Source organism: Staurois parvus, unplaced genomic scaffold (genome assembly GCF_062004578.1).
Source record: "Staurois parvus isolate SC_StPar_1 unplaced genomic scaffold, SC_StPar_1.0 ptg000387l, whole genome shotgun sequence".
NCBI lineage: Eukaryota > Metazoa > Chordata > Amphibia > Anura > Ranidae > Staurois > Staurois parvus.
Genome location: NW_028318183.1, coordinates 943,289 through 955,548, shown reverse-complemented (window position 1 = coordinate 955,548; position 12,260 = coordinate 943,289). Strand labels below are relative to the sequence as shown.

Below are 12,260 nucleotides of genomic sequence, written 5' to 3'. Positions count from 1 at the left end.
CCTGGACTGACTGTGCTCCTGAGATGATACATCCGGGTACAATGTCCCCTCATATTTCCTTGGCTGGTCACTGCCGGGCTTTACTCATCCCCCCTGCACACAACATGTCCTCCTCCCCGGTGACACTTTCCAGTGTCGTGTCAGGTGTGTGATCCCGGCGGTCCCCCTCCTCATCGCGGGGCCAGCTACTCCCCTCCACCAAACTTCTGCCGACTCGAAGTCCGGCTCCCTCCCCTCCCCCAGGACCGCCATTGGCTCGGCTCCCCGCTTTATCCCACACTGCACCGCGTGGCGCGTCATTGAACAGAGCCCATGATGGCGGCGCTGGGTGCGAGTGAAGTGATCGCCCAGCTGGAGAGCGCTGCCAAAGTTTTAATGGTGAGTGAGGGGAAGGAAGAGGGGCTGGGGGGAGCCCGCCATGACTGAGAGCTCACCTGCCCTGGGCTCTTCTCTGTGCCACCATCCGGGATTCAGCACATCGCCACAACACCCGGCACACTCTGCCATCAACCCACCACGGTGCACACCGTTCCACCACTTCACACCACCACCGTGCCACCGCCTCACCCCTCCGTCCTGCACACCGTGCCACCACTTCACACCACCACCATGCACACCGTTCCACCACTTCACACCACCACTGTGCCACCGCCTCACCCCTCCGTCCTGCACACCGTGCCACCACTTCACACCACCACCGTGCACACCGTGCCACCACTTCACCCCACCGCCCTGCACACCGTGCCACCACTTCACCCCACCGCCTTGCACACCGTGCCACCACTTCACCCCACCACCGTGCACACCGTTCCACCACTTCACCCCACCGCCCTGCACACCGTGCCACCACTTCACCCCACCGCCCTGCACACCGTGCCACCACTTCACCCCACCGCCCTGCACACCGTGCCACCGCCCTGCACACCGTGCCACCGCTTCACCCCACCGCCCTGCACACCGTGCCACCGCCTCACCCCACCGTTTCACCCCACCGTGCCACCGCCTCACCCCTTCACCCCACCGTGCCACCGCCTCACCCCTTCACCCCACCGTGCCACCGCCTCACCCCTTCACCCCACCGTGCCACCGCCTCACCCCTTCACCCCACCGTGCCACCGCCTCACCCCACCGCCATACACACCATACCACCGCCTCACCCCACCGCCCTGCACACCGTGCCACCACTTCACCCCACCGCCCTGCACACCGTGCCACCACTTCACCACACTGTGCCACCGCCTCACCCCACCGCCCTGCACACCGTACCACCACCTCACCCCACCGCCCTGCACACCGTACCACCATCTCACCGTCTCACCCCACCGCCCTGCACACCGTACCACCGCCTCACCCCACCGCCCTGTACACCGTACCACCAGCTCACCCCACCACACTGCACCACCACTTCTCCCCATCCTGTACACTGTACCACCACCTACCACATCGTACCACCACACTGTACATCTACCCAGCAGACTTTGCCATCACCCAGCACAACATATAATCTCTGACCGCTCTGCAAATCCTGTGATCATCCAGCACACTGCTCAACCACAGCGTATTGCTCAGTTGCCCCACACACCGTACTGGTATGTTGACCGTAAATCCGCCATGCTGCCCAATTATCCAGCAGCCCACCAGACGACTACCCAGCACATCAAGCCATCACCTTGCTCATCATAGCGTTTTCGTACAGATCATACAATCACCCAGCACATCATGGTGTCACCATTCACAAGGTACCATCACCCAGAACATCAACCGATCACCCAACACACCATAGCATCACCCCCCAGCAATGTTCCGTCACCCAGTACACTGTAGCGTCATCCAGCACAACATACTGTCACCCGGCACATCCCCAATCACGAAGCACATCATAGCATCACCTAGTACATTGCATGATCACCCAGGATGTTGTAGCGTCACCTGGCACATTGATCACCCAGAACGTTGTAGCATCGTTTGGCGCATTGCCTGATCACCCATGATGTAGCATCACCTGGCATGTTGTCTGATCACACAGAATGTTGTAGCGTCACCTGGCACATTGTCTGAACACCCATGATGATGTAGCGTCACCTGACACGTCTGATCACCCAGAATGTTGTAGCGTCACCTGGCACATTGTCTGATCACACAGAATGTTGTAGCGTCACCTGGCACATTGTCTGATCACACAGAATGTTGTAGCGTCACCTGGCACGTCTGATCACCCAGGAGGTTGTAGTGTCACCTGACACATTGCCTGATCACCCACAATATTGTAGCATCGCTTGGCACATTGTCTGATCACCCAGAATATTGTAGCATCACCAGGCACATTGCCTGATCACCCAGAAAGTTGGCGTGTCACCTGACACATTGCCTGATCACCCAGGACATTGAAATGTTACCTGGTACATTTCCTGATTACCCAGAACGTTGTACCGTCACCTTGAACATTGGCTGATCACCCAGCACATCATAGTGTCACCACTTGCAACGTACTGTCACCTAGCACATTGAAGCATCAGCCATCAAAATATACCATTACCCATCAAATAGCAACACGGGGTACATTTCCTGATCACCCAGCATGTTGTAGTATCACCCCTCACAACATACTGTCACCCAGCACATTGTTTTGCCATTTGGCACATTGCCTGATCATCCAGAATGCCATAGCATTATCTAGCACATTGCCTGATCGCCCAGTACTTTGTACTGTCACCTGGCACATTGCCCAATCACCCAGAACGTTTCAGCGTCACCTGGCACATTGACCACCCAGAGTGTTGTAGCGTCACCTGGCACATTGCCTGATGACCCAGAATGTTGTGGAATCACCTGGCACATTGCTTGATCACCCAGTACATCATAGTGTCACCACTCACAACTTACGGTCACCTAGCACATGGAAGCATTATCCATCAAAATATTTCATTACCCATCACATGATAGCATCACTCGGTACATTTTCTGATCACTCGGCACGTTATAGCGTCACTCCACACAACATACTGTCACCCAGCATATTGTTGCATCATCCAGAACAACATACGATCATCCAGCATATCATAGTGTCACCCAGTACATCACCTAATAATCCAGCACATAGTGACCACAACTAGTGCATCACAATGTCAGCTTGCGCATTGTAGCATCATTCAGCATAGCATATCGTCCACTCAGCATATCTTATCAGCTGGCACTTTGGCAGATTCCCCAGAACATTGTAGCGTCACAAATTACCATCACATAGAACATGGGAACACCACCCAGCCCAACATAGTGTCATCTAGCACAATGTACTGTCACCCAGAACATCATACCTGCACATTGCCCAATCACCCAGCAGGACATACAGTCACCCAGCACACCCTGTGGTCAGCCAGCACCAAGGTTGGCTCTGGCAGGGGTCTAGTGCTACCCTGACAGATGGCACAGGGGACTCTAATGGCATATAAAGATGGTGCTCATGTGGGGCTTTGGAAAGGTCCAGGGTACATGGGCAAATCTAGTCCCTCAGCTTTGTGATTTTTAAAAGAACACACTCACATAATTGCTTATGTATGGTGAGAAAGGATTCCAACCGAGCAAACTATGTGGTAAAAATCTGATAGCATACGTGTTTGGCATGGCATTATCATCCCAGGTTGATTGGAGACGGCAAATGCTAGATTGCACTATAGAGATCCGGATCTATGACCATTTCACCCACTGCACACGCTCTGCAGTTTTCCAGTCATTTTGGGCAGCTTTTGATGTAAAACAAAATGACAGCTGTACACTGCTGTATAGATGTCCCTGCTGTATAGATGTATGTGCTATTTTATGGAATGGTGGTAGCATTGTAATGGTGGTGGTAGGTTGCATTGTTCCATTGGATTTTTTTCTGATCAAGACATAATTAAAGTTATGTACATTATATGGCCAAAGTTAGAGATCTCTTACAGGAGCGACAAACATCGTCCATGCAGCACAGCCTTTCTCAGCCGCCTTAACTATTGAATAACTTTCCAGTCTCGGGGAACCCCTGCTAATAATTTCTGTATTTACAGTTCATTAGTGTGATGGTCAGTGGGAAGAATGTTGCTTACATTTATTGTCATTGGGAGGAATCCTCTCCTTACAGAGATCTACAGAGATCTAAAGAGATCAATGGTGTCAGTGGTTACTTCTCTGCGAGTCAGTAATTGTTCATTGCCTAAGGAACCCCTAGTAGCCCTTGGAAGAACCCTGGTTGTGAGGCTGATGTAGCATATAGCAAAATGGAACACGAGTGATCCATTCCAGTGACAGGATTGCTGTACAGGGCAGAGGGATACTAGCCAGCTTTCACCATGTCACTCCCTTGGTGACAGAAACATTGCTGAACCACGTATTCAAAGAGCATGGGAGTGACACCATGGATGCTGATCAGTATTTCTCTGCACTGTATAGCGAGCCTGAAGCTGCAGATTGCATTTATTGTATGGTACATTTTTTTTATGTGCTTTACTTGCAGTAATATTCATTAATATTAATGCTTTTGCTAGCAACTGCACTAAAAATGCTTCATGTAGTGTTTTTATTAAATTTTGTTTTGTGCAAAATAATGTTCAGCGCTAAAGCGAATAAATAAGTAAAACCGCCTTATGTGATGGTGATTATACACCAAAAATGAATAAATATTCACCAAAATTAACACATTCCAAAGGAAGTCAAAAAGCATACATAAACATTTATAACATAAATAAATGATATAAAATTCCGAGTGATTAAAGCGGTTCTAAAGGCTTAAGGTTTTATTTACCTTGCGCTCTATGATGTTCCTCAACGTTTTGGTGAAATTGTAGAATAACCTAAAGCTACATGTTGGATAATACTTGCATTAGAGCAGTGGTGGTCAACTTTCTTTAAATGGGAGCTGCAAGTGTGGTCCCCGACATCACCACAGAGCCACACATAAAAGTAAGTGAATATTGAACTCGTAGTTGACAGAATAGAGTCAGAGATCACTTCTATAACCAGGGCAATAGGGAAACAGATTATTGTCTTCAGAGACCACAAGTCCAGGTGTGTGGACATTCTTAAAAAAACTACTTGTCCAAGGGACTGAATTGGGGGCCCAATCTACTTGTCCATCATGACTTGTACTGATGAAAAAAAGGACATTTTTATCAAAATCATATTTGAATTTCATGTGCTTTTAGGAATGTGTGGGGCTTTTAACCACCTGCCTATCGGACACTTATACCCCCTTCCTGCCCAGGCCAATTTTCAGCTTTCTGTGCTGTCACACTTTGAATGACAATTGCGCGGTCATGCAACACTGTACCCATATGGCATTTTTATAATTTTTTTCACACAAATAGAGCTTTTTTTTTGGTAGTATTTTCTCGCCGATGGGTGTTTTATTTTTTGCGCTATAAACTAAAAAAGAGCAAAAAATTTGAAAAAAAAGTTTTTCTTTGTTTCTATTCTAAAATTTTGCAAACATGTCATTTTTTCTCCTTCACTGATGGGAGGCACTGCTGGGCACTGATGATCAGTGCCTATCCGTCCTCTGACAATTGCCGGTTATCGGCAGTACTTTCCTCACGTTGTGACAGCACGAGAAAAGTGCAGCCGATAACCGGCAGCTGCATTTACTGGTGATCTTTTGTGTCATTGGACACAGCTGATCACGTGGTAAAAGGCCGCTGTGATTGGCCTTTTACCACATCACGTGATCAGCTGTGTCCGTAGGACATGGAGATCGCCGGGGGTGTGTTCTGGGAGGATGTCATATGACGCCTGCCCAGGACAGGACAACCGCGCTGGAGCCGTCATTCGCGTGGTTGGCAAGTGGTTAAAGATGAAAGGGGCTTTATGAGAACTTAAGTATTACTAAACCCAGGAGCCTGCATTTACTCTATACGGTCTCCAACAGTACACAGAACATGGAATTGCAATTATTTTAGTAAATATAGACTGCTAAATACCTTTTCTCATCAGCAATTAGAGGGGTCTTGTGATTTCTATCAGTGTTCAGCAGAGCACTGGTTAAAGTTTGTAGGAGGAGTTTTTTTTTTTTTTTTTTTGCTCTAGGATGATGCAAAACCCCTGACCTCTGTCTGGACAGTGCTGATTGGCCCTGTGCTGATCACATGCACTCTCCCAAGAAAAAAAAAAACCTCTCCAGCAATGCACACTAAACTGAGCATGTGCAGAATGGCTATGGTTCAGTCTCTTATCAGGACATAAGACGTGCACATGTGAACAAGAGGGGGATCAGAGAAGACGGGATCAAACGGCCTTTTTACAGAATGCAGAGGATTAACCCCTCTATGTTCCACAGTGAGTACAATAAGCTTTACTGTGTATACAGACTGATTTTACTGTTGTGGGTTTAGTAACACTTTAATGTTTTTAATGTTGAGTTGTTTATCTCCTACTCACTTCCCTTCCTTCTCTTCAGCACCGCATCCGGGACTATCAGGGAGGGGAAAGACCTTGCAGTGTAATGAGCTCTGATTGGGTGATCGTCAAGAAAGGAGAGTGTCGGGCTCTTTTAACTTTCAGCAGTAACTCATCTGCTAGGCGAGTAAATAAGGCACCCTTAGCAATGAGCAATGAGAGAAAAAAACTTCCTTCAGGTTACCCTCTCACATAGAAGCACTTGGGTGCTCGGTACTAGCTACTAGCTTTTGCTGAGCAGCCAAATCAAGCCTCGGTGTCCGCACTGTTAGGTATCGCTGCAATTTTGCCATCAGTCTGAAAACTCAATACAACAGCTAAACACAGGTTCAGGTATCATTATTTACAGTAGCACCTAAAACGCGGTGCTGTTTTGTTCTGGTTGTTGTGATTTATTGTTCAACAATCTCAGCAAATCGCATTGCATGAAGCTTGTCGCCTAAAAAGGGCGACAAGCTTCACACGATGCGCTTTGTCACGCGGTAAACTCTACCACGGTTTAGGTGCCATTGAAAATAATAAAATCGCATCAATTCTGCCACGATCCCAAAATGCCCTGGTATGACTGGAACCCCCCTGGTTCACAAACATGCAATTCTGGATGTATTTTTAAACTCACAGATTCGCATGACAGGCTAGATATTATGTGTTCCTATTAAGGTGATTCAGATGGAAGTGATCCACACGCATTGTGTTTTGAGTGTCCTTATGGAAAAAAGGGGACTGTGCGAGTTTGTAGCGGTGCATTCCAGACTTGCAAGTGATAGTCAATGGGAGGCGTTTTTGCATTGAAGTCACAAATCCCATTGACTACAATACAAAATTGCGTCCCATTGACTACAATGCAAAATTGCTTCCCATTGACTTCAATGCCAAATTTCCATCCCATTGACTGCAATGCCAAATTGCGTCCCATTGACTGCAATGCCAAATTGCGTCCCATTGACTGCAATGCCAAATTGCATCCCATTGACTGCAATGCCAAATTGCGTCCCATTGACTGCAATGCCAAATTGCGTCCCATTGACTGCAATGCCAAATTGCGTCCCATTGACTGCAATGCCAAATTGCGTCCCATTGACTGCAATGCCAAATTGCGTCCCATTGACTGCAATGCAAAATTGCGTCCCATTGACCTCAATGAGGCTGCTTGTCCGCAGCAGGGCTGATGTAAATAAAAAAAAAAACTTGTCCGGCTCCTGGAACTGCCTGTCCTGGGCGTCGTTCAATATACATCATGCATCCCTTACAAGGGCCTCATAAAAAGTGCCGTAAGGCCACAAACTGGGCACCAGGGTATTCGAGACTATCTAAGTCCTTAAGCAGACTTTTTATTTGATGTCTGTTCTCTTGATTTCACTAAAACTGAAATTGCTATTGCAGAAGATGTCTAAAATTTGACTTGCATCTTAGTGCAGATTTCTGGGAAAATCAGTGGGTACCAATCACACAAGCAGAAAATGACAATCCTAGGGAAGTTCAATATATCAACTGTGTAGAACGCGTCCAGGTTGTCCTATGGCTTTGAATTTTACAGAATATCATAGCGAATGTAGACTGAAAAGGAAAGGTCATTTTTAGTCCTCATGCACACTGGACGTTTTTACAGCGGCTGTTTTGGGCATTTGGCATTTTTTTCTACAGCCAGTAAACTCCCCAGCATGTTATCCTATGTGTCCATGCACACACAGACTAACGTTTTTTGGCTGGAAAAAAAACCCAGGACTAGTGGGTTTCTGGAGGATTTTTTCAGCTGTAAAAACGCGGTAAAATGCTGCAAACCAGCATTTTTGTACTTTTTTTGTAAAGAAATAAAAGCGCTGCTAAACTCTAAAGCAAAAACGGTAAAAAAAAAGCTGAAAAACATGTTTTTAACGTGACTTTACACAGCTAACGTTACCAGCGTTATCAAAACGCTCCGTGTGCATGGAGCCTTAGTAACATTAATTTACAATGTTGCATGTGTATCAATTGTTCTTGCTATATCATCTTTTTTTTGGTTATTTTTTCTTATATTTAAGTTTAAATTGAATCTGTGTGTTCCCTATGCAGTTTCTCACTGCTTATACATGATGGAACCAAAATGTTGTAGACCCCCGAGCATTACATCTAGATGAGCTTGTCCCATATCCCATTCCAAGACCATGGGCATAAGGCCGCATGCACACAGGGTGTCTGTTCTGCCCATCTGAATGCCTTTTCGCCTGGAAGGAGAAAAGCTGTTTAACCACTTGCCGTCTGGCCGCTGTATATAAACGGCGGGACGGTGGCAGTCAAGCGGCGGGTTGCCATTCATAAACGGCGCCCGCCATTATGGACTGGGAGCGCGCAGCACCGCAATTTGGTGCCTGCTGTATCCTCCGATCGTCATACAGGACCTCTGTGCGAGGTCCTGATTATGTGATCACTGATTGGCCAATCCGTGATCATATGCAGAGTAGTAAGCAAGATGTCACTTCTGACATCATTGTTTACTATGTGTGAAATCTGTGAATGATTACAGAGATCACATGGTACAAGGCTATTCACAACAGCCTTGTACCATGTGACAAGTTGTGACCAATCACAGCTCACACAGTAGTTCTCAATGGCTGCAAGAATGCAGCCAGAGAGAAGGAGAAATGATTGCTTTTACAGCCTTTATGGCTGTAAAAGCAAACAGTGTAAAAAAAAATCACCCCCCACAAGTAGTACAGTGTCACCATGGTGACACTGTACTACTAGGGTGACAGTATGTAGAAAAAAAACTAATATAAAAAAAATAAATTTTTTAAAAAAAAATTATAATTTTTGGTTATAAATTAATTTAGGTTTTTTGTTTTTTTGTTTTTGTTTTTTACTAAAAAGATAACTGAATAAATTGTGGCCAAGATTTATGATGAAATACTATTTATTTGCAAAATTTTATAAGAAACACTTTTTTTCAAAATTTTTGGACTTTTTCATTTATATAGCAAAAAAATAAAATTCCCAGTGGTGAATAAATACCACCAAAATAAAGCTTTATCTGTCTCAAAAAATGCTAACAGATTCATATAGGTACAGTGTTTCATGACCGCACAATTGTCATTCAAAGTTTGATAGCGCTGAAAATTGGCCTGGACAGAAAGGGGGTAAAAGTGTCCGGACTTGAAGTGGTTAAAAAAATGCACCTATAGTCAGGTATTGCACATGCCTCATATAGAATTACAAATACTATGGCGGGTAAGACGGTGCACACATATTGGATATGTTACAAGGAAAGCTGCTGTATATATACTTTTTTTGTGCATACACAGTATAACAGTGGGCATATTAAAGCAGGAGTACTTACCTCTGCTCTCAGAGTGATGCCTGTGAGGTCTCTTGCCGGTGCAGGCATCTTCTCCCCACTTTCTCCGGGGTCCTGAAAATGTAAATCAGCAGAGGATTGTGAACAGGAAGGTAAGTTTATATTTATTGCAGAAGAGACATTGCACTTCTCTCCTGCGGTAGTCTTACTTTTTGTAAGCCTTTTTTCTTTTGCCTTTAGTTATGCTTTAATAGGGCAGCACAGTGGCTAAATGGTTAGCACTTCCGCCAGGCAGTACTAGGATCGCTGGTTCAAATGCCTACCACGGCACCACCTGCCTGGAGTTTGCATGTTCTCCCTGTGCCTACGTGGGTTTCCTCCGGGTACTCCGGTTTCCTCCCACACTCCAAAGACATGCTGGTAGGTTAATTGGCTCCTGTCTAAATTGTCCCTAGTATGTGTATGTATGGATGTGAGTTAGGGACCTTAGATTGTACACCCCTTGAGGGTTAGGAACTGATGTTATTGTACAATATATATGTAAAGCGCTGCGTAAATTGACGGCGCTATATAAGTACCTGAAATAAATAAATAGGGTTATAGTTTATAAATCAAATTTTCTTTGCTTTGGTTGTGGATTTCATGATCTGAGTTTCCTGAATGATGGTTGGACTAGGGCTAGGTTCACATCATTTAATGGGCTTCTGTATCTACGAAACAGGCAGGGAAAAGGTCCCTCCACCTTTTTCTGAAATTACAGCTGCAGGGAAACCTCACAGTGCTGTTTTTGTGCGTGTTGGAGGTGTCATTAAAGTGTACATTTACAGCGGGCGAGCAGCGCGTGTAGGCTGGATGATGTAAACTGTGATAAAAATTATTTAATTTCTTCATTTTAAAAAAAAAGTGGAAAAAAATTACAACCTCAAAAAACTCGCCTTGCCTCTTACTAAATACGTTAGACTGTGTACTGTCCTGGCATTTTAAGGGCCTCAAGAAATCAGTTTTCAAATATACTGTATGTACCATAGTTTGAAGACTCTAACTTTCACACAGACCAATCAATATACATTTATTGCAATTTTTATTTACCAAAGACATGTACCAGAATACATTTTGGTCTAAATTTATAAAGAAATTATATATATATATATATATATATATATATATATATATATATTTTTTTTTTTTTTAATAGGATATGTCTTATAACAGAAAGTGGAAAATATTTTTTCTCCGCTTCCAGGATGGCACACCTGAGAGATGACTACCTCCACCTGACAGGAAACACAATAAAAAAATTGACAGAGTTTAAATTCACCACCCTTTCCTCCCCTCCTCAGTTTTTTGTGTTTCCCTGCAGCAAAATGTTTTTTTTTGTTTTTTTTGCATATCTAAGGTCTGGGGCTGGAAGGTCCCCCCTGGGGGGGGGGGGGGGGGGTTTAACAGCCGAGCTGAAGAGGGCAGGCTGTAACCGGGGTCACTTACCCACTCCAGGGGTCCAAGTGCAATGGAGCTTACCAGGCACCCAGGAGGTGTGCCCTGGCATTCCAGGGACGAGCGTCCTTCCTCCTTCTTCCAGGGCAGTGGGGAAGCATATCTAGGAAAAGCGGGTATGAGACCACTGGCCGGCATGTGAATCGTGGGGCCGCCCCTGTAGGGTGAGCGGGGAGGCCGCGGTGGAGTCTGCTGCTAGTCCTACCAGAAGGCAGGTAGAGAGCACAGGGTCCGTGGGCGCAGGATCAGAAGTGGGAATGAGGCTGTGGACCAAGCCTCGCGCTTAGTAGACTTCCGATGAGGGTTGGACTTCCGCCCTAAAGATGGCGGCACTGGTCGGCATTTCTTTCCTCATGAGGCTGGGGAGGAGCCTCCAGGAATTACCCCTGGGAGCGTGGACCCAGGAGCCAAGCGAAGGCAACGAAGTCACAAAGGGCCCTGCTACGGATGAAAGAAAAGGCAGTGGCTGTAGCCAGTGAGAAGGCCACGGGTGGTGAATCTGACTCAGGTAATGGTGGAGAGAAGGGGGAGGTACAGGTGTGCCTAGAGGGGGAGGAATACCATTTTAATATGGGCCCCTTGTTTATCTTTCCCTAGAGCTGTGTGGAATTGCCCAGTATTCGCTATGTTTACGGAACAGGGAGTCAGTCATTGAGCAGTTCTGAGAATCTTCACCAAAGTCCTGGCCAAGGTAATGGCATATTTACACCTCCAGGGGATTTCACTCATCCCTTACCTAGACAACCTGTTGATCTACAGGTTCTCACAGCAACAAGTCCTGAGAGACCTGGAAAAAGTGATCCTCCCCTTGGAATTTTTGGGGTGAATCGTCAATCGGGAAAAGTACTAATTGACTCTCTCCCAGACCAAGGAGGTACATAGTGGAGTCCAGAGGCTTTTCTTACCCAAATAAAAGACCGCCAAGGTAGTGGGGGCTGCTTCTGGGTTTATAATGGCTCCAGGTTGCTCCCAGAGGCACGTCATGAGAATCCTAGGACTCATGACAGCCTTTGTACTGGCCGTGGAGTGGGCACAGCTACATTCCAGGGAGCTTCAGTTCTTCCTTCTATCC

General features: G+C 46.1%; 1 protein-coding gene across 1 annotated transcript in view; it reads left to right on the top strand.

The window, feature by feature from the left end:
* The first annotated feature begins 238 nt into the window (after positions 1-238).
* XPO4 (exportin 4) overlaps positions 239-12,260 on the top strand; it is a 208,104-nt gene continuing 196,082 nt past the window's right edge. Inside the window, exon 1 of the mRNA XM_089685788.1 lies at positions 239-378. Coding sequence (XP_089541914.1) covers positions 313-378 — 66 coding nt within the window. The 5' untranslated portion in view covers positions 239-312. The remainder of the gene's footprint in view (positions 379-12,260) is intronic.